This window comes from Anopheles coustani, chromosome 2 (genome assembly GCF_943734705.1).
Source record: "Anopheles coustani chromosome 2, idAnoCousDA_361_x.2, whole genome shotgun sequence".
Lineage (NCBI taxonomy): Eukaryota > Metazoa > Arthropoda > Insecta > Diptera > Culicidae > Anopheles > Anopheles coustani.
Window position 1 is genome coordinate 27632913 of NC_071289.1, and position 26987 is coordinate 27659899.

Consider the following 26987-nt stretch of genomic DNA (forward strand, 5'->3'; position numbering starts at 1 on the left):
TTTTGGAGCTAATTGTCGCCTGTCAGCAAGCCTAATTGTGAGCCAACGCGTCAACATCCTTCACCGCGCAAGGTACACTTTGTCGCCGAAAATCGCGAAACTAAACCCCTCAAGCGGGCGCGGAAGGAAATGACGCGTGAAATTGGTACGCACTTACTGTAAAGTCAATTTCTTCATCGATCGGCGTGCGACCTTTAGGCCAAGGTTTCGGAAAAGGGTGCAACTTAAGGGCTGGCTTTTTGTGTGCCAAACAAACACTCTTCCAATTAAAGTTACCACTCGAAGGAAAATAAACTCGCACGGATTCAAACGTGTTGCTCTTACAAAGGCTTGGCCCAGATTGTGTTTCTTTTCTAGCGGAAGTACAACTTCCTCTCACGCAATGAAAAATGAAATGAAAATTGCATCCGAAAGACAGAATAAATCTGATCCGTTCTTGCAATCGCCGAACCGTTCTGTCAAAATTCCCACGAGCGTGCTCGAGCGCGATCGCGATGAGAAAACGCGGAGGGAAAAACTTAAACCAACGCCTTCGTGGTCTGGAGGTCGCCTTCCGGAGTGCAACAGGGCGAGTTCAATTAACTAAGTCACCGCTTGTAGTTTACCCACGAAGCCGGTCGTGCGGTATGGTTTGTAGACTTTTAATTCAAGGCTTTTCGGTGGGTGGCAGGCAAAAGTATGAAACAATGACACCACCAGGGGGAAAAAGGTAAGGAAAATCAATCCTATTTATGTTCTGCACACGCAGACTGTCATGTTTTTATCCATTAACAATTCCACCAGCGCCAGGAAAGGAACCCAAACCGAAGGGAGATTGAGTGATTAGTATGGAAGAAAAATAAAACTTCAAACCCCCAAACAGCACTTTTCCACCGGAAAGGGTCTCGACCGGACCATTTTGTCGTGTCGTCTCCCTTTGCTGAAGGTGAGCTCTAGATGCAACGCTAGACAATGTCACTCAAAATAGATGTACTACAACTTCACTTAGTAGACAACTGGGTTGAAAAAGGGGGGGGACGGGAACTGTTTTCCACCTCACCCTCATTTCCCTCGACTTCTTGGGGTGATCTTTTTCAGGGACCGATCGAGCCTTCCGCAGACCAAACCACTTCGGAATACCGAAGATCGCCCGTTGGGGTTGGGTGAATTCAACCCCCTGAGTGCCCGGCATGCAAGAGTGACCTACCCCAAGCACGATCGCATCCCTTCTTAGTGGCGCGACACTCACCGTGGCGGGCTGGTTTTCTGCAGCGAGTCGGTTTCACTCCCTTTCGATTTCGAATGGCGGGGCGAATGCGCGATCCCGCGATCTCGGCGATGGCGGGAGACGACGTGCGTACAACACGGTCCTCGAGAGCGCGCGCCGGAGCGAGATGGAAACACAAACCAAACTCACTCTCGTTCGCCACGACGGCGGCGGGGAGGACCGTGGCCGCCGCAGAATGGGATCGATGGTGAATTTCGTACTTTTAAGTAGTATAAAAGCGCCAACTTAGCACAAATCAGCATCCAGTTCAGTGTCTGGAACCGCACAGTTGCGCACCGTGGTTTCGCTAGCCAGTCGTCGCTGAGTCGCAATGAAGTTTTTTGTGAGTACAGTAGTCATTTGCGTGTGTGTGTGTGTGTGTGTGTGTGTGTTTCGTTGGCAGGTGTTGGGTGTGATACGGAGTCCTGAGCAGTTGTTTAGTGGCAGTGAAAAGATCCTTGCGGTGACTGGACTAATGTGCAGAGATACTTTAGTAGTTCTGGTTCCAAGAAATAGTAAAAGTTTTCGGCCATCCTTTGCTTTATACAGTGGAAAATTTGATTGAAGGAATAGACAGTTGTCAAGCGAACGATATTTCGTCTATTAAGACTAGGAGTTCATCGATTCCTAAATAAGCTAAAAAGTGTTTCGGTTTTTAATTTCAATACACAACTTTAGAAAAATACTATTCGAAGAGTAGTACGACGAATAATTTTGAATTTCAAATTGGTTTCAAAATCCAAGAACGCTCCAACGCTTGTTTGAGGCGAAACTTTTAAGGCTTTAAAGAAGTCGTTTACAGTAATAGTTTCCTTTCTGCAAACATGATCGTCTACTCTTCTGTTCGAACACTATGCCCTCGACTGCTCAGAACTTTCTCGCACGCAGCGTTTGAAGGACCTCCAGCGCCATTTCCGCGTACAACCGTTCCACTCATTTCCGGCATGCTGGTTTTCCGCACACTCTCTCTCTCTCTCTCTTTTCCCTCCGTGCAGATCTGTCTGTCGGCACTTTTGCTGGTTTCGGCCAATGCCGAATCAGAGCAGAAGAAGTCCGAGGCCACCGACAAGGCGGCCGTCCCGCTGGAGAAGAAGCTGGACAAACGCGGCCTGCTGAGCCTGGGCTACGGGTACGGCATTAACGGGCTCGACGTGGGCTACATCGGGGGCGGTGGGCACGTCGGTGGTGCGTACCATGCGGCGCACGACCATCACTACGGCCATCACAGCTACTACCTCGGTGGGCACACCGACGTCACCAAGACGGTGACGCTGGTCAAGGGAGTCCCGGTGCCGTACACGGTGGAGAAGCACGTCCCGTACACCGTCGAGAAGCATGTGCCATACCCGGTGAAGGTGCCGGTTCCGCAGCCCTACGAGGTCGTCAAGCACGTCCCGGTGCACGTCAAGGAGTACGTGAAGGTGCCGGTCCATGTGCCCGCTCCGTACCCGGTGGAGAAGAAGGTCCCGTACCCGGTGCACGTTCCGGTCGATCGACCCTACCCGGTGAAGGTGTTCGTGCCGCAGCCGTACGAGGTGACCAAGCATGTGCCGTACCCCGTCAAGGTGCCCGTCCCGCAGCCCTACGAAGTGACCAAGCATGTGCCGGTCCCGGTGAAGGTGGAGGTCCCCGTCCCGGTGCCGTACACCGTCGAGCGGAAGGTGCCCGTCCCGGTGAAGGTCCCAGTCGATCGGCCCTACCCCGTGCACGTCCCCGCTCCGTATCCCGTCGAGGTGGAGAAACCCGTCCCGTACACCGTCGAGAAGCCAGTCCCGTATGAGGTGAAGGTCCCGGTCGACCGTCCCTACCCGGTTCCGGTGGAGAAGCCCGTCCCGTACCCGGTCAAGGTGCCCGTCCCGAAGCCATACTACGTCGAGAAGCACATCCCGTACACCGTCGAGAAGCCAGTCCCGTACCCCGTGAAGGTCCCGATCGATCGTCCCTATCCGGTCACGGTGGAGAAGCACATCCCGGTCGAGAAGCCCGTCCCGGTGCCGGTAAAGGTTCCGGTTGCCGTGCCAGTGCCAGTGCACCACGACCATCACCACCACCATTTGGAGCATCTGCACGAGCCGCACCACCATCATCACGATGTGAGCTACACTAGCTTCAGCGGCTACGGACACGACTACAGTTACCACCACTAAGCGGAGAATGAAGGTGAAGGATTTGTAGCGGGAGAAGTCTCCCGACGTCTCGATTGCACCAGTACAGGTTTTAAGGAGCACCGAGCAACGACCGTCTCTGGTTGATCGCTCGTCGTAATAGCTATTATCACCATCGACACATCAACTTATCACGTTGAAACCCACACACTTCGAAAAGCTAATCTCAACTACTCATACTCATCGCAAAAGGATGTCTATCCTATCTCACCTACACACACACACACGAACCAACATACACTCTAAAATCGTACTCTACGGTCGACCATTGTGCACCGATGTGATAATGTTAACGTGCAAGCACTGCCCTATCCTTTAATCAATGTCATTTGTTTACCTTACACTCGTGCTGTACGTAAACGCTTCGACGCACCGGAAACTAAAAAACAAACCTCCTTCACGACCGTCCGGTTCCGCTTCTCCTTTTGGGCGGCACGGAACGCTTCCTGTTTTGTCCGCAAGCCAATCTCTTTCCCTCGAAACGCGCTGAGGATTAGACGAGGTACGGTGACGAAAATCGATTTGAACCATTTTCGTAGCTCATAGGAGCAACAAGCAAAGAAGAGGATGATTTTTTGACATTTTTGTGAAAAAATAGCCAAAAAACATAACCTAAAAATAATGTTTTAGACGAATGCACATCTCGATCCTCAGGCTTCCAACAAGGGCCAGTGAAAAAGGTTACTGTTTGCGGACAAACCGAAAAGTGTGCCGTGCCGTGTCAGCAATTGGACTTCTCCGGTCTCGTGAACGGGCACGATGTACTTTTTTTTTATTATTTTATATTTTATTGTAAATAAGACGAAAAATAAACGAATCAAAGATGTTGTACAAAAAAACAAACCAACCCGTTCTAGAACATTTGTGAGCACACGCTGGGGCAATAGGAAATGGCAGATGGTTCAAGCGTGGGGGCAAAAACCGTCACCGAAAGCCAAACCCATTGTTCTTACCTCTCTCTTCAAAGGGTCACGGTGTTCAAGGATTTTCCCAGAATAATTTTCTAACCATCCCCAGGTCAACCGTCAAGCTGGCCGGCGGCGCAAACTGACCGTTCAAGGGCTAGAATGACAGATGAAACGGTCGTAAACTTCGCCGTAAATCATGCACCGCACGGTAAAGAACGTACATGGTGAATGGAGCCGGAAAAAAGCGAAAGAAAACCATCACCAAAAAAAAAAAGACAGAAAGGAAGCTTGGAAAATATGGGCTCGGCAGGTACATTCGTTACAAGCCTCCTCTCCAAATACGGCCTGCAGGGTGGGTTCGTCGCTTCCCGCTTGTTGCAGTCTCCGTGGGGCTCAGTGACACATGCGGTCGTTCTGAAAATTGCCTGCCCGCCGCTGACGGGCTTATGCTGATTTTGCTTTCCACTCAAGTTGTTTGAGAAGCCCCAGCGAGTCTTGCATAACCATTGTGCATCGCACACATGCATAACCGACACACCGACCGACCGATCGACCGACTGACTGATATTTACGTCTGCGCGATCGTGCGCGGCTCGTTCCCATCCCGTTGCAGCGTTGTGGAATGTTTGCCTCACGCGCCAGAACGGTGCGCATCTTCCCAGCGTCTGCACGAAGCAGAACTATGCTGGCACCCGGCCAGCAGAGCCTTCGTAAGGCTCGCGTAAGATCGGCTCCATCGGTATGCGCATTCCACCAGTCAAACAAAGATCTCGTCGCGGTCCGCCGGGGTGCACTGACTTTTCCCGTGCAACGCCGGGACGGGCAGAAGAAGAAAACCCGGGAAAAGATCTCACCCATCGTAACCGTTTGTGGCCGCCGATCTCGGCCGACGGGCCGATCGAGAGCAATTGTACGATCGTTTTGCTTGCGGCACGTGCGAAGATGCGGTAATGGTTGCCCCCCGGCACCTCACACCTGGCATCGTTCTTCACGCTGACTCCGGCGGCGCTAATGCTGGCGGTGTAAAACAGCCCAACACTTAAAGGTCAAGTGGTAGATTTGGGAGCCTGTGGTGGGCTACTTGCCATTACTTGCCTTCTTTCTTCTTCGCTGCAGCAACCATCATTTTCCGCCCCGTTTTCCCACCGGCGCGAGGTGTTCATTGTTGTTTTGGCAGTTGGAGCCGAAATGAGAGGGTTTCTCAATGGTAAATTACATGGCATAATCTTTATTGGTTTGCTGGAGCGTTTTTTTTTGGTAGATGGTTTGCGAGCGCACAATCCAGCGTGAGAGAGAAGCCATATTCGATCACTTTCGGAGATGGTAAAAATGGGTATAATTAGCGATGAAAGTGATCGTTAATCGGCTAAATGGCTGATAAACAGGTTGTTTTTGGTAAGATTGTTTGTATTACGCATCGAAGCATGATATTTGTACAAAAAATTATAAGAACTAAAATTTATTTTATTGCCTCTTAACTTTAGAATACAGATCTAATATTTGATTGGCTATGAAGACAACTATCATTTTACAATTTAACTATACTTTACAGCTGGTAAAAATGAAACACAATTTTTTACAATTAAATTATTTAATTGCTGCATAACTTTAGAATTCAGATACAAATAATGAAAACAATTTGTTTGACAATGTAGACAATCATCATTTTAGAATTTGTCCATATTTTACAGTTGGCAAAAACTTTATACCATTAATTCAGCAATACACCGACATTTTACGGCACAAATTTATCCTTTTATTATTCATTGATAAATTATAATGTAAAATCTATGTGTATTGAAGAAAGTGTATCTGTTAGCCATTATTTTGATTCCATTTCGTTGATTTGAAATACTAACATTGGGAGTGAAGTCACGAAAGAAACTGAAAACTAAATTAAAATATTTAAAACTCCAAACTTCAGAGAAGAAGTAGATCTGTTTTAAATCCTTTTAATTTTCTTAAAATTATTTTTAGATGCTGAAAATCGATAGTCCTTGTTATTGTGTGATGAAATAGTATTACTTGTAATGCTGCACTCATGTTTTTTAAACATTCGTCCACAACATTGTTTCATGAGCTGTTCGTGATTTTATTCACCTGCAATGAGACTTCGATCTTCACTCAACGGATACTTTAACCGATCGGTCATTGTTTTATTGTGCCTCATTAATATTAATGCACGACGCCAGCACCTCCCATCGGGACTATCGGCATCTAAATCTAACCGGGTCTGGTCCACACTCGTAGCATCCACTTCGCTCCATCGCCTCCTCTCACCCTGTTACACAAGTGTTACACTCCGCACCAGGAAAACATTTGCTAGGTCAACTTTTACTTTCATCCATCCGGGTCTGGCCTTCAGCGGCCGCACGGCTCCGTTTAGACTCGAGGCCTCCAGAAACCGGACCGCCACGAGCACGAGCGTACGTCTAAGAACGTGCATTACCCGGCCCAGTGCCTCCCACCTAGAACCTCGGACCAGCATCCTGTTTTAATTACCCACCCGGCGCACGAACGACGGATCCGCATTGCGATCAATTATTACATATCTGGGCCATCTAGGGTCGATTTCATGCGCAGCTAATTCCAGTGTCGAGCGTTTGAAGGGTCGATCGAGGTTTAGAATATTTATTCAACTGCCTTGGTCAAGGCCGAATCGTCCAGCGCCACTTAACGACGCTCCAGTCCCGGTCCCGCCAGCGGAAGGATGTTGTAATGTGTACCTTCCCTTCCGCCGGTAACGAGCTCCGAACGCGTTCGCCGCTTGTTGATGCAAACGAGCATGAGAAAATTTACCGGCCACTTCATAATTGGAAGGCCAACTGCGTGGCGGCAAGCGGTGGATTTCCTTTGCGCGGTTGGCTGGGAGGAAAATGAGACATCATACCTTCACGAACAAAAATAAAACACCAACAACGGAAGGCAAAGAAAACTGCAGGAACCAATTTAACTGCGATGGAAAATTAGCTCCATTTAGTTCCATTTTCATGCCTCTCGCCCGCCCCGGTTCGGTTCGCATTGGTCACACAATTTTCTTCCTCAGCGTTCGCCACGGTTCGACCTTCCGTGTGTACCGGTGGAGTTTTTCTAAAACAGTCTGCACTTGTCACTGTTGATTGCATCTGTTGACTTTGACCGAACTGAGCTGCGCAGAAGAAAAACTGTATCGGTAACTTATGTCAGGTGTTGAAGTCCCGAACTTTTCAAAGAAACAGACGGAAAGAAGAAAGCTAGGCGAAGGTAATATTTTCCTCTCTCCCCGGAATGCTTTTACTTTTTTCTCTCGGTTAAGCAATTTTATTTCCCTCTTCACAGTGCACAAACATGCCATGAATCAGCATCTTTATGCCACTTTTATGGAGCTCGCGACCGATAAATTAGCCCAAACGACTTTGGCCTTCAATTTTAGCAGCAGGCACACATTTGGGTTTTTTACTCCTATGCTTATGTCTTCATTAATCCTACACACACTCCACCCAATCGTGCGTCAACGGAGATGGAGATAAAAAAAAGGGTGGCGAGGGAAAAATACAACAGTCGCGCATTGACGGCCTATGTGATTCAATCAGTTGCCAGATCGATTGATCGTTCCCGTCGGATCGGATCACCAACCCGTCTCTGCCCGCCATTCGCTCGCCATTAGCAGCTTGATTACTAACGCTATTAGGCCTTTGTGGTGACATTGCTTCAGCTGCGTGCCCCAGCTACCCGATTGCCAGCGGGCGGCGGGAGGACGGCAAATAATAATTTAACACCACCACTTCGCAAACTGGTCCAAGATCGGATGGTCGGCCCCATCAGTGGCGCTGATTGTTGATTAGCCTTATTTATAGGTATGTTTGATCCATTCACACCGTTTCGCAACGCGTGCACGTTGATGGAAGGGAATATGCATCCGTTGGGTTCGCATGAGCAGTGCAACTGCTCAACTTCGGTATGGGGCATTGATCAATCGACGAAATTTGATCTTTCGAAATATTTTCTAAAAACCCATTCTTCGGACAAATAAGATTTAAAACAATGAAATACATTTCAAATAATTTTTAATTTCACTTAATTTTCAAAGGGCGTTCGTCGCTCAGGAGGGCACCAAACTAATTAAGACTATTGTTTTAGATTAATCATATTTCTCTTTGTTCCCCACAACAAAACTAAACCAATCTCTTGATTTAACGAAGCATTCGAAATGTCTTACTTTCTTTTGTTTGCGTGATCCTTTTTCTCCCCAGGTCTATTACCATAATTATGAAATCCATCAACGAGAAAAGTGTGGGAAAAGGGTCCAGAGATCGACACATTCCAGTATGTCAATCAAATAATATCGATCGACACCATCCGCCCCAAAGCACACAACCCGGAGTGATTAACGCGTGACCGGCTACGGGTTTATCTAACCAGCTAACCAATATTTGCTCTGTCAGATTGAACCCGAATCCATCGAACCCAATCCGTCACTTCCCACGACCACGGGGGGGAAAGTGGAGGGTGGGCGTATGCTACGTGCGCCCATCACACACTTCGACACGCCGGAACGCGTAAACGTTTTGTTTGCAGCGCGCTTGATCGGGCGGCGAAACTGAAGAGACTTGCGCGAACCATCAGCACAGGAACCCGTTATTAGGTCGACGGGGTCTTCGGCTCCCGGTTTCTGGCTGAATGTGGGGCGTTGCGCTCCGTTTTTTCACTTTTGCGCGCGCGCGCGCGTGTGATTACATAAATTCTTTTTACGCCGCGGTCCAGGTGCATGCATATCACGTTCGACGGTGAGGGCCAGCCTGATTTGAATACGGTCAGAAGGGGCGTCGATTCGCGGAGTGGCGGTAGTGCGCAAAACGGTGCGTCAAATGGCGGTTTGCAATGCAATCGACGTATGGCCGCTCAATCCTGTGAACCTTTGATTGAAGTTGAAATGTTACTCCCGTGCCTAATCCCGGACGGGACGCAGCACAAAACGTACGGGCTGTAAGGATCGTGCGGGTAAAACTTAATACCCACACCCGTGGAATTACCTAATATGCAACAGAACAAGTTTAGTGCTACAAGTCGAGTGCCGGTCAGATCGCATCGAGTACGTATTCCCTAACACTTTTTGCGCACCGTTTGCACGGCTACTTACCCACGTCCCCGCGTCCGAGCAAGTGAAGAGTTAGGTCATGATGCAAAACTCGTTAAATTTCCTCCCAAACCTCACGCCGAACGTTTATTGGTAACCAGAGCTTCGCGCATGGGACTTTGTTGAAAGAAACATTTTTTTCTATTGATTTTTCTCTCAAACGCTTCCTTGTTCTCCACCCAGCATACGTTAAGGTTCCCTGCTGGTAACAGTTTCCCGGCGGCTCCAGCTGGTGCCGTTTGTCTCGAAAACAAAATACGGCACCGGGACAGAAAGGCCTTGCCCCACAATCGTTGAGCTATTTGGAGTACTTTTACCAACTGGACGTTGGACGTTTTCTCCCCGTCTCACCGGTAGCTCACCGAACGAAAAACGGTTTCCGTACCGCGCATGCTTCAGACATGTAACAAGGAGTTCGAGGCTCTGAAACGGTGCGTAAGTGATTGAAATCAGCGCGAGAAGAAACCAGATTGCGCAACGTTCGGGAAAAAGGACTGAAGTAAAATCGGTCTGCGCGGAAAAGACTGAGAAACAGTTCCTGGCTGGGTCGCCCTATTTTACGATTTACATGTAAGTACAACAAAAATAAAGAACAATATTCCTATACATATGTCAGCCAGAATAGGATAAAACACACGATTCACGATTAATGAGACATCGTAAAAATATACAAAGACTTCTTTAACAGCATGTAAACTATGTGTATAAAATAAAAAAACCCAATTTTAAATCAGTCATCAACTCTGATTTTTCCATTTCTTTGACAACAATTTTCTTTACCATCATCGCCTGTTTTCATACATCTCTTTCACGATGATCGGCTCTTGATGATAAAAAGTACGTTACATAATTGAGCAGTGCTGATCTGAAAGATCAAACCAATTATCGGTAGATTGAGCGCGCTGCACGGACACAGGTGTGCGAAATGGTGTTTTGCGAAGCAAATACCAACGAATGGGTGGCCGATGATGGGTTACTTTATTTTATATTTTTCTTTCTCGTTTTTTTTTAACGAATGAAGCCCGACAGGAGGCATATGCTAAATGATTGCGATACATGGTTTGCAACACGAAAAACAAAGTGTCAACTTAAAACTTTCAACCAGTTTATGCTTCACTTTATCATAATTTGAAGAACCGAAGAAGAATAGTAAGGTTAGTTGAGGATATTTGAAAATTAATTTTCACCCAAGGCTTTCTCTTTTTTACATGATTTTCAAACTTTTTCATATATTTTGAACACATATAATTTGATTACGATTCATTTTACCGTTCCGTTTGCAACAAATCGTTCGGCGCTTCACAATACTAATACCCCGTAGAGGTGATTGCTAATTAACATTTCGATTAAATTGCATCCGTCATTGAAACGCAACGCATTCCCCGTGACTCTGGGTTGCATTTTCTAATCTCACCTCTCGCCATCGTGCGGAGCAAAATCACAGAGTACATAATTAAACATAGCGTTGCCCTAGCACGCTTGCACTCAGCAAAGTTGCGTATGCTGCACATGGAAGCAAACGTTAATTACGAAGATTGATTTCTGCAAAACGTTCTACGTCGAAGGGATGCGTGTGTATGAGTGTGTGTGTGTATGGTAGCTCCATTTGGCTACGTACATAACGCTGAAGGTCTCCAGGAGTGGCACAATCCGTCGGGGTTTGCACCGAATGTAATCTTCGCCATCTTCGACCCGGGTCTCGAGCTTTGAGGTTGGCTCGGTCGCGTTCGTTAATCATAACTCGGTCGCCGCGCATGGACGGATAGATGGATGGATGGAATGGGCAAAAGACATTATGTATAATAACAGTCACATTAAACGAAAGCAAATTAATCTATTGCAACATCTCATCCGTGGCGGCGGGTAAGTGCCGACCGTAAGTGAGATGATATAGAAGCCGGTCCGGTCGAACCGCGGCACTGACTTACTGACCCGTCGCTCGAGACCCGACTGACGAGTGAGCTGATTGATGGACTGCATTCTTGGAAACTGGTCTTTCGATTGCACCCAAACAAATCCGGTGAGTTTTCTTTTGCGGGACTTTTAAGGACAATTTAAAAACCATTCGATGTAGCCATAACTTTACAGCTTATATTTGAAGCCCACAACCTTTTGCCGCGGCATGAGCATCACCAAAAACCTACAGCAACATTGTAGCTTAAATCGAAAAAGTGTATATGAAATATTTCACCAATAGAAAGATCGTTTGAAACATTTCACCAACCGCAAACCGTTGCATACCCGCAAGGGCAAACTTTCCCACGCGCGCTGCGAAAACAACCCCCAAAATCAAAACAAACCGACACTCACGATACAGAGAGAGAGAGAGAGAGAGAGAGAGACAGAGAGAGATCATAAGGGAGAAACAAAGAGAAACTATGAGAGGCGTTGCTTATCGCGGAAAAGTCGCTCAGGATTCGGTGTCCCCACCCTTTACAAGCATGTAAAAAGTTTTCCATGAGTGACCACCAGCCCCCCCTTCTGCTTTGGAGAGTGCGTGGGGGTATTTTTTCCGTGCACCCAACCACCCCAGTCTTCAGTACGGCTCGAATCAGCTGCGGGGTACGGTCGCCTGCTTGTTGTTTTGCCGGCTGCGTTCGAAGATTGAAGCTGTGCGGTCATCGATCATCGGACACACATACGCTTACATAAGCTAGAGCCGCTGGCCGCAAGCACTACTAACATAGATACTTTTCCTTTTCCCGTTCTGTTCCCTTTTTCCAGCCTACTGCTCTCCCTAGCGCCAGGTGTATTTTCACTTTCGCCAAGCCGTCCAGAGCACAGCGTGAAACAGAGTTTCGTTTTGAACTACACTTGCAGGATACGATAGGAGTAGGTGAAAAACAGGTTGTTTTACCGCCATTGGATGCTACCTTCTGCAACGTGAGATGATAAACAACCCATCATCGTCCATCGTCCAACAGTTCTTTTGCCACCGCTCTCGAAGATCTTATCGATCTTGCAAGCAAGATAGAAACCCGTCGTGCGTTTTGCCACACGAAACGACGCGTGCTCCACCCGACCCGGGTATTACGTGGCGAGGATTTTCCTGCTCCGACCGATTATGGCGATTTACTGGCCGATCGTTGCGTGGTCGTGGTGAGGAATTTATTTTTATCGAGCGCACGCTAGCGACTTCAAGTTTTGTACCTCACTTTCCTGCATACCTTTCGTTGGTACTTTAGGAAACTCGGCCACCAAGGTCACGACGAATGTAAAGTGCGTGCGTGGTCGGAATGAAACATAACTTCCCTTTCATCATCTTTTTTACACTCTCTGCTTTTTTATTGCGAGTGCAAATTAGTGTACGTTCGTTTTCCTATAACTTGCTTTTTGTTCAGTTCGTTAAGAAAATTTCTTCAAAAACCATTCATCGGTTGGATACAAATTGCAGTTAACAAACTATTAATTAACACATTTCAAAGGGTTTTCTAATGCTGCATATTTTCTTACGTGATTTGAGACAAATTTCGTAATTTTATTTGGACTAAGCAGTAGTTGAACGCGGTTTATTTCAAAAACGTTTCAATTCCTGCATGCACGCCAACCATCAGCCTTCGATCCATCAGGATACCGTCATGTGCTACTTATTTCCTCCACACGCAACGTCAGTTGCAAGCTGAAGAGACCAACGTTCGTAACCGAAAGAAAAACAACCGGTGGCCAACGTTGGTGGAGTGCTGGTTGTGGTTGAAGAGTTTAAAAGCCACAGAAGGGGGAGCGGAGGGGGAGAAATATGATTCCACCCCCAAACGTCGACGGTCATAAAAGGCTAATAAATTAATTCACCCAACTCTTGGAGCACTTCCGAGCGACGACGGTCGGTCACGGATGGCCGGAGATGTGGCGTGAAACCATAGGTTTGCTCATTATTAGCTAACAAGCTTCACGTCAAGGGTGTTTTGCGAGCACACACACACACAAGATCTTCCAAATTGTTGAGAGGATTGCAATGCGATCGAAAAGTGTTGCTTATTGGCTATTACTTTTGTTTTAAAACAAATTCCACAAAGCATAATAATTATCTTCAAAGTACTCTAAAACTTAACCCTTTTGAAGAGCAACGGTTTAAAGGAACTCGCACAACTGTTTGGATTTGTTTTCTTCATACCATAAGTTCACATTTTAGCGACCAACAACCACAACTCATTTTCAACCGGACGAAACCAAGACGCCTAGAATTCGCCATGAAATGTTTCCAATTTCCTTTGGAAGTCGCGGATCCATAGTTTTTCCTTCACTTGTGATTGAGAAACTAGCGAAAACAATTTTAATCGCTTCCGTTTTCCGAAAGCCAGATGGCCTTGAGCGGTGGAGTTGAAAAGAAAACCCGTCTTGCGCATCTCCACCTTGCGGCCTTTAAAAAAAATGGAGGATTAACGCCGCTGCATCGATTCGATTTATTTGTCCGATCTTAAAAGTCATCCAAAAACACATAAAACCGAAAGCTCTCAGACACCGTAAGGAAAGGGAAAAACGACGACCGAAATCGGCCAATCCAACCGACAGATGTATGTGCCCATCGGCGAGAAGGATAACCTTTAATTGGATTAACAGACATTGCGTGTAAAATGCGCGTGAAATTGGTACGCACTCCGAGTGGCATCGGATGGCACAACGGAGTGCATGAGGCGATGAATTCACGGAGCCCAATCAGCTTCCCTAATGACGCGCTGGCCCGGGGGATTGCGGCAATCGTGGGCTTCTTTGAGCAAAAAAACAAACGGTCCACTTTTATGTGGCTGGCTGGCTGGCGGAGGCTGGTTTTGTGATGTTTTCCGAGCCCGAGCCGACAGACAAGTGCTCCCATTAAATCTTTTCCTTTTTCTGCCCGTACATCGCGTCCAAAACGCACGCGTCTTCTTTGTCGGACGGCTCGGGAGTCGGTTTGCATAAAACCTTCAGCCGGCTTGTAAAACACTCACCACACTCCGGTTTGCCATACGAAGGAAGGTGCACTTTATGTCCCGCTTATGTCGGCGAACATCTCGCACCTCAGGATTTCTCCCTGCCCTGGTTCGATTGTCTTCCACCGCGTGGTATGCGTTTTATCATCCTCTGCCAGTCGGTTGGTTCTGCAGAATGCATTCCGACACGCGGTTTGCAACTGTCGTTCACAGGCCGGGAAGCGAGCTGAAAAATGGAACACAGTGCCGGCTCTGATGCTGCATCAAGTCCCTCCCACCACCCCCCCTTTCTCCCTTTCCCTGCGAAAGGGAAAGAAGATTGAAAAATGGCTATAACATGGACACTTACGAGATGTTACGATTTTGTAGCATTGCTGATGAACAACCGCACCACCCCCTTCTGGCGGTGGAAGGTGGGTTATAATAAATAAAAAAAAACAACAACATACACACATCCACTCTGAAAAACAAAAATGAAGTAATAGGAGCGCAAAATGGTGTACCAGAGGGATCCCTCAAATGAGGCGAGACGGGACGGGGGAGAAAAACTGGAATGGTGGCTGGCAAACGAGAGCGAAAGTTATGTTTCGTTACGACGGCGGTGTTCGTGGTGCGGGGCAGCAGAGCTAGCGGAATCGCCATCGAACGCGCCGTGGACGCGGTTTTGTTGCCTAATTGAGCGCCGAGAGCCAAGGTTACCGGACGGCTTTGGACTGGCGAACCAATTGGGCGCAACAAATGTGTCACGTTGGATCGAATGTCAGGTGCTTTCGTTTAGTTGGTTTTTGGCTTTCTTTCAACCGAGCCGCACTAGACTACCTCAATAATATTATTGCTTAATTAGAACCTAGGTGGAAAATATAAATACTAAACATCTTAATTTTTCAGAAATTCAGAAAAGTTTCAGATTTATCCAAGATTTCGGGAGTCTTATTTTCCATTTCTCTGTATATAACTCACTCAATTTTTTTGGATTTATACATCTACATCTTACAACTTTGTTTACTTTAATTATTAATCCAACTTTTCTTTCGCCTTCCAACCCACAGATGCAAAATAACAACATTCAAAATCTTAATAAAAAACTGAGCGTGCTGTTTTTAAACCGCAAAGCCTTACTTTAAAATAAAAGACAAACATGTTTCTGCAATCCGCGACCTCCTGGGACCGAGCAAGTTCCTCACTAAACCGTCTAACCTCACTCGTCAGTCAAGTGCAGTGCGGCAATTAAAACGAAATCGTTGCCTTGTTTTTCCTCTCCATTTAAACGATGTCACGTCGACCTCCTCGAAATCAGCTCACCGCCACACAGCTCCGTCTTTCGCTGTTTGCATTCCAACACCCCCATTCGCCCAGCTGCACTTGACAGCGGCGGCCCGGCTACGCACGCGGTGAGCGTTAGGTAATTGAAAATGCAGATTGTATGCACCCGATCGTCCACCGCGGCTTCCTACCGCCAAACATCAAACATCCTTCACCACCCGTACCTCGGCGCTCCCACGACACGGAAAAGAAAGACAAATGAAGCCATTTTGCTTTCGTTGCTACTATCGAGGAGCTGGATGCACTCTCGAGCACGATCAGTACACCGATCATCTACCGATTCCCCTGCTGAACCATTCTTTTCCGCTCGATTGCGAAAAAGTGATCTGATTTGAAAAATGTTATCCTGTTTCTGGGCTTCGAATGACTTCTATTGCTACCAGCACGATTCAAGAAGGTCAGAAGATTTGAATTCTCTTTCAACCGAGCTACTGCATTATTTTTTTCCCTCCACTCCCTCCGGTAAATCTCCTCGAACACAAAGACGCTTCCCTGGAGCGCTCGTGGTCTCGCATAATGAAAGGAGAATGCAATTCGATTTATGTAATGACAACCAGAGCTCGCTGTCAGAGTAGCCCACCCGGAGTAAGACATGGTCCAGGAGGTTGGTTTGAGTCATTTCGAACCGTCCGAAGAATAGCCGTCGGTATCGGGTTGTAAGGTGGGCGGCGAGCTATGGACAGCTCGGTCGGCTCTAATAAATACGTTTGCTCGGTCGCTGCAGGTGGGAAAGAAATACTAAATAAGCCATAAAGCGAACCGTTTTGCGATGTGGATTGGAATAATGTAAGGTAAGGAAAGGTACTTTAAAAATGATCGAAGGAAATTATATCTTTCCTGGGAACACAAATTTAGCTTTCTTCCGATAAATAAAGTTTATTGTAGTTCCAAGTAATAAAAAGATCAATTAATTCTCAACACAATAGACGACGTTAAGACAAAAATAACATAATGAAAAATACACCCAACACCCAACACAACACGCATAACCTTCATGGCGATCGGTTTCTCAGCAGACTAGAGAAACTTTCATCATATCGTACAACCACATCCGTCACAGATATTTGCTGTCGTATCTGAATTTCATATTGTTCAACCATCGGCACCGAACATCTCCGGTTTAGAATTACTCGTAGGTCTTGCCCCCGGGGCGCCCAAAACTCTTGTCGAGAATTAATGCATCGTGTCGCGCCAAAACACTTCCTTGTGTTTTCACGAGACGGGCCCACACGATCGACTAAGATGTTTTGTTCACTTCGCTACCGGAAGCTTTCAATGGACAGATAGTGCGCCGAGATTCGAGACGCGGTTAAGGCGGATTTTACGATCGGAATGTGACGATGGCCATGAAGGAGCTTCTCAGCGAACCGTGAACAGCGTTACGGCAGCGTGAGATCGGGTTAGTTTATTCTGAAATTTAAGCTTCAGCAGTACTGAGGCTCATCTGTTACTTTGGTAAGGGTAGTTTTGCTGGCCCTTTATTTTACATTTTTGTAGACTCCATTAACGGTCACAGTGTTGGAAATAAAGTAGTGGAGCTATGCTGATATTTAAATAATAGCCACACTTGGTAAATTTTTCCTGTTGAATAGATGAAATAAATTCCTTGCACAAATGAAACACTGATGGTATAAATTTAATTCATACAAATGAACCAATGCACGTTAAAAACCCACAATGATTTTCCCGGTTTGCACTACCAACGACGGCTGTCAATTGTCTGATGAACAGAGCGTTGCAATTGGCAATCATGGCACAATTTGTGTTCACATCATTGCGAGCCCCTGCTCAACGCCCCCCCCCAAACTAACGTGCCACCAACAAAGCAGCATGAGGCCACATGTTGCGGGAACCTCGATCTGTATGATTTGAAAGCAACCGGTGCGGATTCCACCCTCTCTGCGTGGATTAACTTAAGCGGCTCGGTCGAAAGCGCGGTGGTGGTTTCCCCGAAGATTGCCTCGTTGCAGGAACACCGATAAATAGTCCACGGTTTAGGACCGCACGTTCGAACCCCAACTGCAGTGATGCAAATGCGTTGCATCGAGCGTCGTTAAATGCAGCCTGTGTTGTGCTAACGTTGCCAACCAGAAGTTGCCCGTAATTAGTTTGACGTTAGCGCCGTGACCGTCATTGTCGAGGAGCTCCTTGCTAAATAGTAAAATATTTCACCTGATGCACCAAACGATGACGACGATCGACACCCCGTCTCGTTATGTCATCGTGCGCGATGGACCGCAGAATGGTCGCCGCGCGGAAGACATGCCACCGATGGCCAGGATTGGCGAATGCAGGGAAATCAATGAAATCAACACACCTGAAGCGCTGAACAGGCCTCGCGAAATGGTTTTCGAAAAGTAAATCCCAATAGGTGCGATGACGGCCGCGACGCTGCAGGATGATGGATGGACCGGGGCTGGAAAACGTTGATTATTTTGTTTTAATTCCATCGATTGCCTCTTTCTTTGTCTTGCGAGCCGATGCCAACGTTTTAGCTAGCTTCCATTTAAACGCACCATTCGAGGGCAGACGGCGGGGTCGGTGGGGAAACCGAGCATCGGGGGAAATTTAATTTCCAATGTGGGGAGGAATTAGTTTGCTTAATTTATGCAACACCCATCGGTGCGTGCCGAATGGTGCGCATTGGACAATTTCCTTTCCATTTTTCACAATTATTTTTCGTTTTTAAAGCGTGCAAACTATCACCGACCGTTTGGTTTCACATTTTCGGGTCATTCGATGTTCGGCAAAAACGGGGGAAGAAAAAAAAAAGGCAAACGACGAATCATCCGTTTAGTACCGCGGGTGATGTTTTTACCGCGTTTAAGCGTGCAGAGAAAAGTGCCCCCGGAGTCGTAATGAGTGGCTAAAATATGCTCCAAAAGTCCTTGCCGTTGCGTTATTGGACGACAATCGACATCGCCGGTTGCCTTGACATATGGCCTTTTTTTACATTTTAAACTGAAACAATCTTAACCACAGTGACCCAGTTCGGCGCGCTGTCGTGCTCGGTCGTACTATTGCATCCTCGTCCAAAGCCCCTACGCCATGATGCGATCGTCACGATCGGCAATTGAAGTAAATGGATCGGAAGGTAAGCCGGGAGTCGGTAGAGAGAAAAAAAAATACATGCAGAAACGAGAACGGCCACCGTGTTCATTAGGATGGCATCTGCGAGCCGATCGATGACGTGAAGTGCGAGTCGGACCGCTGGTTCCATTACTATAAATCGCATCAACTTGAAGCAGACGAGCGAACCGGTGAAAGTACGGTCGGTGGTAAAAAAAAAAGGAATCCTTAAAAAGCGTCCGATGAGGCAAACTGGACGAAAAGAGACTCGAAATGTCTTTACCAACGGCCTTGGATCTCCAATACCCCATTTTATTCCTATTCTTGAAGATACTTTTAGTCACTCCGTTAACGCAGCACGTTTTCGACGCTTGCTAATTGAATCGAAGTTTATCGAAATGAAGGTGCTGTGAAAGCTGCCTCCGGACCGGTTCAAAACCACAGCACTTTAAGGCTCACCCCAGCTGGACGGTACTTTCATGCCAAGTCGGAAGAAAACCAACACCGAGGGTTCGTCGCTGTACCGGCCGTTGATGTCTAGTGAACCGAACACGCCCGTTCGTCGCTCGCTCGCGTTGCCTTATCGCTTCGCATCCTCGGCGGTGCGCTAGTGACGGTTTGGCTTGAGGAAATTACACGCACACAGGTTTCATTACGAGCGTGGTGCCCCTGTTTTTCGTCGGTCGGTGTTGTTGTTTAGGTTGGGACTGTTTTTCCACCTTCCAAAGGGGCAACCTGCAAGCTATCGGGTGCGCGCGCTCGCTCGCATACAATGCGGAGTTCGAGTGGCACATCTTGGTTATGTGGCCGCGCGGTCCCAACCATATGGCACCGCGGGCACGCGATGTAAGAGACCACCTGCTGGTCCACTGCACCGATTGATAGATGCGTGCTTTGTTATGGTTTTGCTTTTTTTTTGCTTTCGGTATTACGGCTTCTTTCGTGAACGAGTTTTTCCTTCCCGGTTTAAAATTTTCCCACCCCGCGAAGCGACACCGCACCCCGTTCGCTGGTGGTGATAATAACTGCGCTGACCATCGGGTGAATATGTGCGTCGAACGTAACCCGGTTATTACAATCGGGGAAGGAGACAGAATGAAACAAAACAAAAAAACTAATACACTAAAGGATGTCCAGAAATATGCGAAACAACCAATTACGAACCACTTGGTGTGGGTTGTGCCTAGTAGCGCTTCCCTAGGAGATTTTCCGGTTCCAAGGAACCATCGGTAAGGGAAAAGAAACCACTACAAAACTTAACCAATGGAACGGAATGGTTTATGCAAATCAACACGATTCGTTGTTGACACTGGTTGTTTCCTTTTGGCAGAATTAATTTTGAACCTGAGCTTGCTTGATCTCACAAGTTCAGACTAGCTAAACAAACCCATCCAAGAACGCCGGACGGTCCCTAGAACGATTGTACAAAAGATCCACTTCCTACTTCCGGAAATTCGGAGACACTTCCTGGCGAATCAAAAGCAACACGAGGGCGGAATTAATTAACGTACTGTGCACTATCCACCGAGCGTTTACTCCTCAGGTTCAAAATTGGTGGCCTATACCACAATAGTAGAGAATAGGAGTTCATTATGCTTATTGTTTTATGTTCCGTCCATAGAAATCTGAGTTTTCTCACAATTAAACTCTCCGTGGAGAGGTTTTCGGTTGGATGGGATGTTGTTGTGTTGGAAGATGTTGAAAGAATTTTCGTTTGTTTAATACACACACCATTACTAAGCTGTAAGAAATGCTCTTGTGCCATGCAAGAATTGATACTTTCCACCTGTATGATAGATAAAGTGTTTGCGGATTTAAACCACTTCGGATCAATTGCCAACCAAGTGGTAAACGGTTGTCAATCAATCGCCATTTCATCCGTCCGAAAACTCACTCTCATCGACGCAATCCCGCAATTGGTCGTCGCGCTCGATCCGGACGATCAGAAATAATATGCCACTCGTTAGTTTCTATTTTCGAAGGATTTTCCAAAGCAAAAAGGTAGCCGAGACGTCCGAAGGTTAGTGATGTTTTCTTCAGCGGACACCGCTACCCTTCACGCTTCCAACGCATACCGACGCGAGCATTAATGTGCCAACTGTGACAGGATGTTGCAACTATCCTATGCCTAGCGGCCCATTTCCATTCCAGATCCCGGAGAGGGGCTCCATGTTGGCGATTTCTTTTTTTCTCTCTGCTCCGTGCCGCCACCTCCGATGGCAGGATTAGGTTCGCTTTGCGCCGGGCGAAAAGCGATCGCCGTCGGATGAGGTGCGCACACACGCGCCTATGACCTTGCGGATCTCATGTTTTTTGGGCACGATCGCGATGGCGACGCGCACTGATGGCTTTTCCTTCATCCTCTCATGGCGGTGGAAAATGAAAAATGAATGAAAAATAAAAAACAAATGAAAACCAAACAACCACCAGCAAACGATGCGGAGGCCAGACACGGTGTGACACGAAAACTGTCTACCCGGGCCGGAGGTGATTTCTAATTTCTCATCACTTCCACGCAGCGAGGCGGGCAAGGTTCGCAATGCGCCGTTTGCGTTTGCCGTATTTTTCGCTTTGGCGGCGATCAAATTGTGGCCGGACGAAAGTAATGCCCGTTTGCAATGAGATTGGTAGACGCACTATCTCGAAAAACACCGTCGACCATCTGTACGGTTTGCTAATGAGCAGCAGATATTATCGTGATGCCGCGTTGCATCAAGAAAACCGTTTGAACGCGTTGGTCGGCGCATAAGTGCAAAAATTGTCACACCGATTACGCACCGACGGTTGCACCGTACGTGATGACCGTTTATCAAATGTCCCCGATTGAGCCGCACGATACGGGTTTTAGGGGGTTGATTGGTCAACCGATGTTCAGAAATTGTACATATCTTGCTACTGTTGACACGACGCCGACGACATTGAGAGTAACTCAGAGCGATTTGAGGATCAACTAAGACAAATTGAAGGTAATGTCAAGAACCTCCATTAACTCAGATGTTTTGAGCTCATTGTTCCTATAATTGCTTACGACACTCATATATCAAGGCATGTTGTTGTTTAATTGTATTTAGCCTTTCTCAACATCTCTTACAACGTAGAAACCAAGGCGATTTCTTTTTTACATTTCATCCATATTTCACCGCATTTCGTGCCGTGCGCTTCCGCTGTAGATCAGAACTTCCGCCCCACCCCCTCCGAAATGTAAATGCTTGAAACACAAGCACAAAGAAATTGGCAACAAGATGAAGCCAACCAAAACAAAACCTCAGTTAGGCGCAAGAATGAGAACCATCTTCTTCTCGCATAATTAGCGCTAGCCTTGAGATAGTTGTTCGAAAAAGTGCATCACCGAACGGTTCAACGTACGTCCGTGCCAAGGGAAGTTCCGGGCACGTTGAGGCAGCAAAGGGTGAACAAACAAGCGGCCCCCTGCAATCCCCAGCAGGGATATGTGCAACACCCAGCCGATCGGCGTGCACTAAAGCCGCGATGAGGATCATGCAACGACACTCACACTTCGCGAGCGGCGCACTTTTAGTACACTGGAGTCACTCAGCACGTGGAGGGCTGTACAGGAGCCACTCACTCGCTCGCTCACTCACTCGCTGGGGGGCATAGTGTGGCCACCCCCTAGGGCACGCAAGGAGGGGACGCCCGGTCGAGCGAAGCGGCTTGGAAAACCGTTCCCCACATGGCGCTAGGTTTGGGAGGGGAGCCGAAACGTGAACCATAAAGTGGCTTTTGTATAAAAGACGTTGGCGACCTACCGACACCATCCAGTATCTCTTCGGACTCTGGTATTCCAGTATCCACCGCTGTTAGGACAGTGTAGTACAGTTTGTAAGCGTATCACAATGAAGTCTCTGGTACGTGCCTTTTGGTTTTAAGTTCGTCTAAGAAAAGTGTTGTTGCATTGAAAAGTTCACATTTGATTGAAAGTATACCAAGCTATTAGAGAGCAGTTCTGTTGCCTTAACATTTATGCCACTTCTTCGCCACCAACCGTTTGTGATTGTGCAGTTTTTGTGTGAGCCTTCGGGCAAATGATGGACTCAACATGAAAACAAAAACATATAAAACATTAAAGTGAAACTGACGATAAAAAGTGGTGATATGCGATTGGCATGCATCGAAAATGTATTTGAAAATGCGTGATGAAGCGGCTGTGCTTAAAATTCACCCAAAGGATTCGCCCTTCCCAAGCGACAAATTCCGGACCAACAACGCATCGCAGTAAATCGGAGTGCGCAATCATTTGCATGCAAACTGCACGCACACGAACCGTCAGGTTCCGCAAGTCTGGTCGTCGAAACGTGTTTGACTCCTTCCACACGAGGTTCGGTGGCACTTTCAGTCCTCCGCAGACCCCTCCAAAGGCCCCTCCGTCCCTCAAGGAGTTGGTTGTCGAAGTGGTCCTTTTTTTTACTTGCACTATTTGCAACACATAACCGAGCAGGCGTCGTGGTTAAATAGCGACACCCCGACCTCCGAGGGTGTGATTTCGCCCGATGGTAGCTTCCTGTCGACTGCCGATAGGAAGCTGATGGGAAAATGATGACGGGATGCGTACGTCGGTGCACATTTCCCGAACGATCAAGGGAGCACCCGGTTGCGAAGCAATTTTCATAACGCGCTTTACCCTCCGTCTTTTTCGCGATCGACCGATAGCTTCCATGTGTAACGTGTCTGTGTGTGTGCATTTCATTTCCTTCCAGGTGTTGTTGGGTTTAGCCACCCTACTGGTCTTGAGTTCAGCGGCCGAGCAGAAGCAGCAAGCGGCGGCCGAAGAAGCGAAACCAGCCGAGCAGGGTGACAAGCGTCACGACAAGCGTGGTCTCTTCGAGCATGACTTTGGCGGCCACGACTTCGGCGGACATCAGTTCGAGTCGTACGGACACGGACACGCCTACGATTTCCATCCGCACCACGAGAAGACGCTGACCATCGTGAAGAAGGTCCCCGTCCCGTACCCAGTGGAGAAGCACATCCCGGTGGCGGTGGAGAAGCACGTCCCAGTTCCGGTCAAGGTTGGCGTCCCGAAACCCTACCCGGTCTACAAGACGGTCCACTACCCGGTCAAGGAGATCGTGAAGGTGCCCGTGCACGTCCCGGCCCCGTACCCCGTGGAAAAGAAGGTCCATGTCCCAGTCCATGTGCCGTACGATCGTCCCGTCCCGGTTAAGGTGTACGTCCCGGCTCCCTACCCAGTTGAGAAGAAGGTCCACGTCCCGGTGAAGGTCCATGTCCCCGCTCCGTACCCGGTGGAGAAGAAGGTCCCGTACCCGGTGAAGGTCCCGGTGCACGTTGAGAAGCCGTACCCGGTCGAGAAGATCGTCCACTACCCAGTCCATGTCCCAGTCGATCGCCCGGTCCCGGTCCATGTGGAGAAACCAGTCCCAGTGCCAGTGGAGAAGCCAGTGCCGTATGAGGTCATCAAGAAGGTCCCATACCCAGTCCATGTCCCGTACGATCGTCCCGTTCCGGTGCACGTTGAGAAGCCAGTGCCAGTGCCGGTGAAGGTCCCAGTCCCACAGCCCTACCCCGTGTACAAGCACATCCCGGTCCCGGTCGAGAAGCACGTCCCGTACCCAGTGAAGGTTCCGGTTGACCGTCCGATTCCGTACACCATCGAGAAGCACGTGCCTTATGAGGTCGAGAAGCCAGTGCCGTACCCAGTCAAGGTCCCGGTCCACGTTCCGGTGCACCACCATCACGAGGAGGAGTACCACCACGAGCATGTCGAGCATGACCTGCACCACCATCACCACTAGAGATAGCCGGTTGACGCATTGTGATAACCATAGGAATACCCTTTCCTTACCCTCCTACGACCACTTTCCTAACGACTCCCCAAACGCTTTACCCTTCCGGAACCGTAAGAAGCCCAACGCAATGTTGCTGCGGGGCCGTAGCCTTTACACTCACGGCCCATGACATAATAGCTAAGTGAATACTCGATACATCAACAACAACGACAAAAATGCCAAGAAAAACCAACACAAGACGAGAAAAACACAAAGCCTCCAGTGAGCCACTTATGAGCTCATAACGCATAATCGCCCCATATTTTTCACTCATTCGTCGAGTGGCATCGACAATCGAATTCAGCTCGATTGATAAGCATAATGATAGGGAAGCTCGCAATCGGAAGCCGGTAGAGAAAGCTGACGGTGAATTTCATTTCAAAGCCTCACAAAAGGTTGTAACTTGCACGCGAGTGGAGCGACGATCGCAAAACCGAGGAAAAACCAGTCCAAAAATGGTAGCACGATAGGCAGGAAAACGCCAACTCACCCGCAAAGAAAACACAAAAAACGGCCCAATTTTGGAACCACCCGGCTCCCAGTTTTGCTGATCAAACTAAATCTATTTTATGTGCTTTGTTTTTTTTTATGCCCTCGGGGGTTTTCCTCCGAGTTGTTAGGATCGTCTCCCCTCCGGCTTGAGGCGAGCGGCGAGCGTGTTGAACTATGGTCAACGAGACTTTACTAATATGAAAACCCGAAGAAAGTGGAAGAAAGACAACAGAAAAACTGAACGAAAAAAAAAAGTTAAATAAAATTGATTGTTGAAACCAAATCGTACCATCGTTGCGTTTGCAAAAGCCTTTCTTTATTATTGTGATGATAAAGCTTGCGGTAGGTTTTAAAACATGCCACCTCGAAATCACTACCGAATCAGTCCCAGCGCCCCGTTGGGAGGCTATATGCTTTCTACTTTTCGCGTGAGTCCACTTATAGTCGCTTTCATGGGGGAAGTATTAATATTTATTATTTTTCATTAACCATATGCCATCGATTGGGGAGACGCGAAAACTCCAATCTCGTGGAAAGAAGCACAACATCGCAATATTTCTTACATTGAAACTGGATCAAACCACCTTCGCCGGAGCATTTTGATGGATTGCCGGATAAATTTATGCTTCCAATAATTTCATCATTTAGTTTCCCGCTCGAGTGTGATCGAACGATTGCATACGTGAGTCCGCTCGGGGAGTTGTGCAACCGAAAGCCGCAACCTTGCAACCAGAGCAAACGAGCGGAAGGCTTCAGCAGCCGACTTCACATTCGTTCTCGTACGATCCAGTTTCTTCGGCGATCTCCGCCAACGTAGCGCAATTAAGCGGCCCTGCGCGACTGTTGCGCTGTAGCATTTCCTTTCCGTTTCGTTCAAGAGCGCAGCCGTAGAACATACGACGCTTGCTGTCGATCGCTCGAGGATCGTGCATTTCGCAATGGCCTGCCATGAGCATGGGTCTCCGGTGCGCCAGCGGTGGGTCAGCTGGCCGACATGTGTAGCAGAATCACGCTGTTGAAATATGGCTTCCTTCTTTGCCCGCCGATACCGATCACGCTACCGTCCGAGCCGTTGCAATTCACGACTCTGCAGCATACTTCTAATGCTACGACGGCTGCACTGCATCGGCGGCGTGACATCAGAACGTGTAAAGATCGTTTCCTACCAGCGTGCTCCCAAAGCGATCCTTTGCCAGCGAAAGGGAAAACAATGTCGATTCTAATGTCGGTCACTAGGGTCGTGAAGAACGGCCAAATGGGCTAGTTTCTTCGGCAGCCATATTGTGTGTTGTAGAAGTGCACGCTCTAGCCGCACTACGGACACTGCAAAGGCGACATCGTGACTGTATCGACGCCAACGGATCTTTCCTTGAACGATCGGAGGAAGAGTCTGAACGATGTGGGCAAATATTGCGACTTGCTATATAGCTTGGCTTATGAACTATCGTTAAGAATAGCAAGTGAAACCTTCAGTATAAATGTTATTGGTAGAATCATCAGCAGAATTTGTATTTGTTTCCAAATATATGAGATTTTAGCTTATAGCAATTTATCAGTATACTGTTGTGTGATTGAATTATTTCAAACGAGGATCGTCTCGTTTTACGCCTGTAAGTATGCTTTTATTTCACGACCTCCTGCAAGTAGGCAAGCGTTACTCCACCCAGCCGTTACGGAAATAACATCGAACTCGCGACTACTCGTAGTTTCCATTGCATAAATTCAAACCCGAAACATACTGTGTCCGTAAGTTCGACCAGTTGAACGAGTAGGCAAGCTCGATCATCTGCCGACTGTCGAAAAATCCAAAAACAGAAGCCGAAACTGGTCGAAAAGCTTTCAAATCTTTTGATTAAAACTAAAACATAAATCCGGTATTGCACGTGAAAACGGCACGTTTGAAAATTTCTATGAGCTTATGAATCTAAACTTTCTAAACAACCAGCCAATAAGGAAT

The 26987-nt window shown here is 47.7% G+C and overlaps 3 protein-coding genes across 3 annotated transcripts in view; 2 read left to right on the top strand and 1 right to left on the bottom strand.

The window, feature by feature from the left end:
- The window catches only part of LOC131265837 (angiotensin-converting enzyme), a 61860-nt gene that overhangs the window by 16196 nt on the left and 18677 nt on the right, over positions 1–26987 (bottom strand). The gene's annotated exons all lie outside the window — the stretch shown is intronic.
- LOC131265838 (BCL-6 corepressor-like protein 1) lies at positions 1578–3393 on the top strand. Its single transcript, XM_058268169.1, has 2 exons — positions 1578–1589; positions 2242–3393. The coding sequence occupies exons 1-2, from the start codon at positions 1578–1580 to the stop codon at positions 3391–3393; spliced, it is 1164 nt and encodes a 387-aa protein (XP_058124152.1).
- Positions 22589–24505, top strand: LOC131265840 (skin secretory protein xP2-like). Its single transcript, XM_058268171.1, has 2 exons — positions 22589–22600; positions 23450–24505. The coding sequence occupies exons 1-2, from the start codon at positions 22589–22591 to the stop codon at positions 24503–24505; spliced, it is 1068 nt and encodes a 355-aa protein (XP_058124154.1).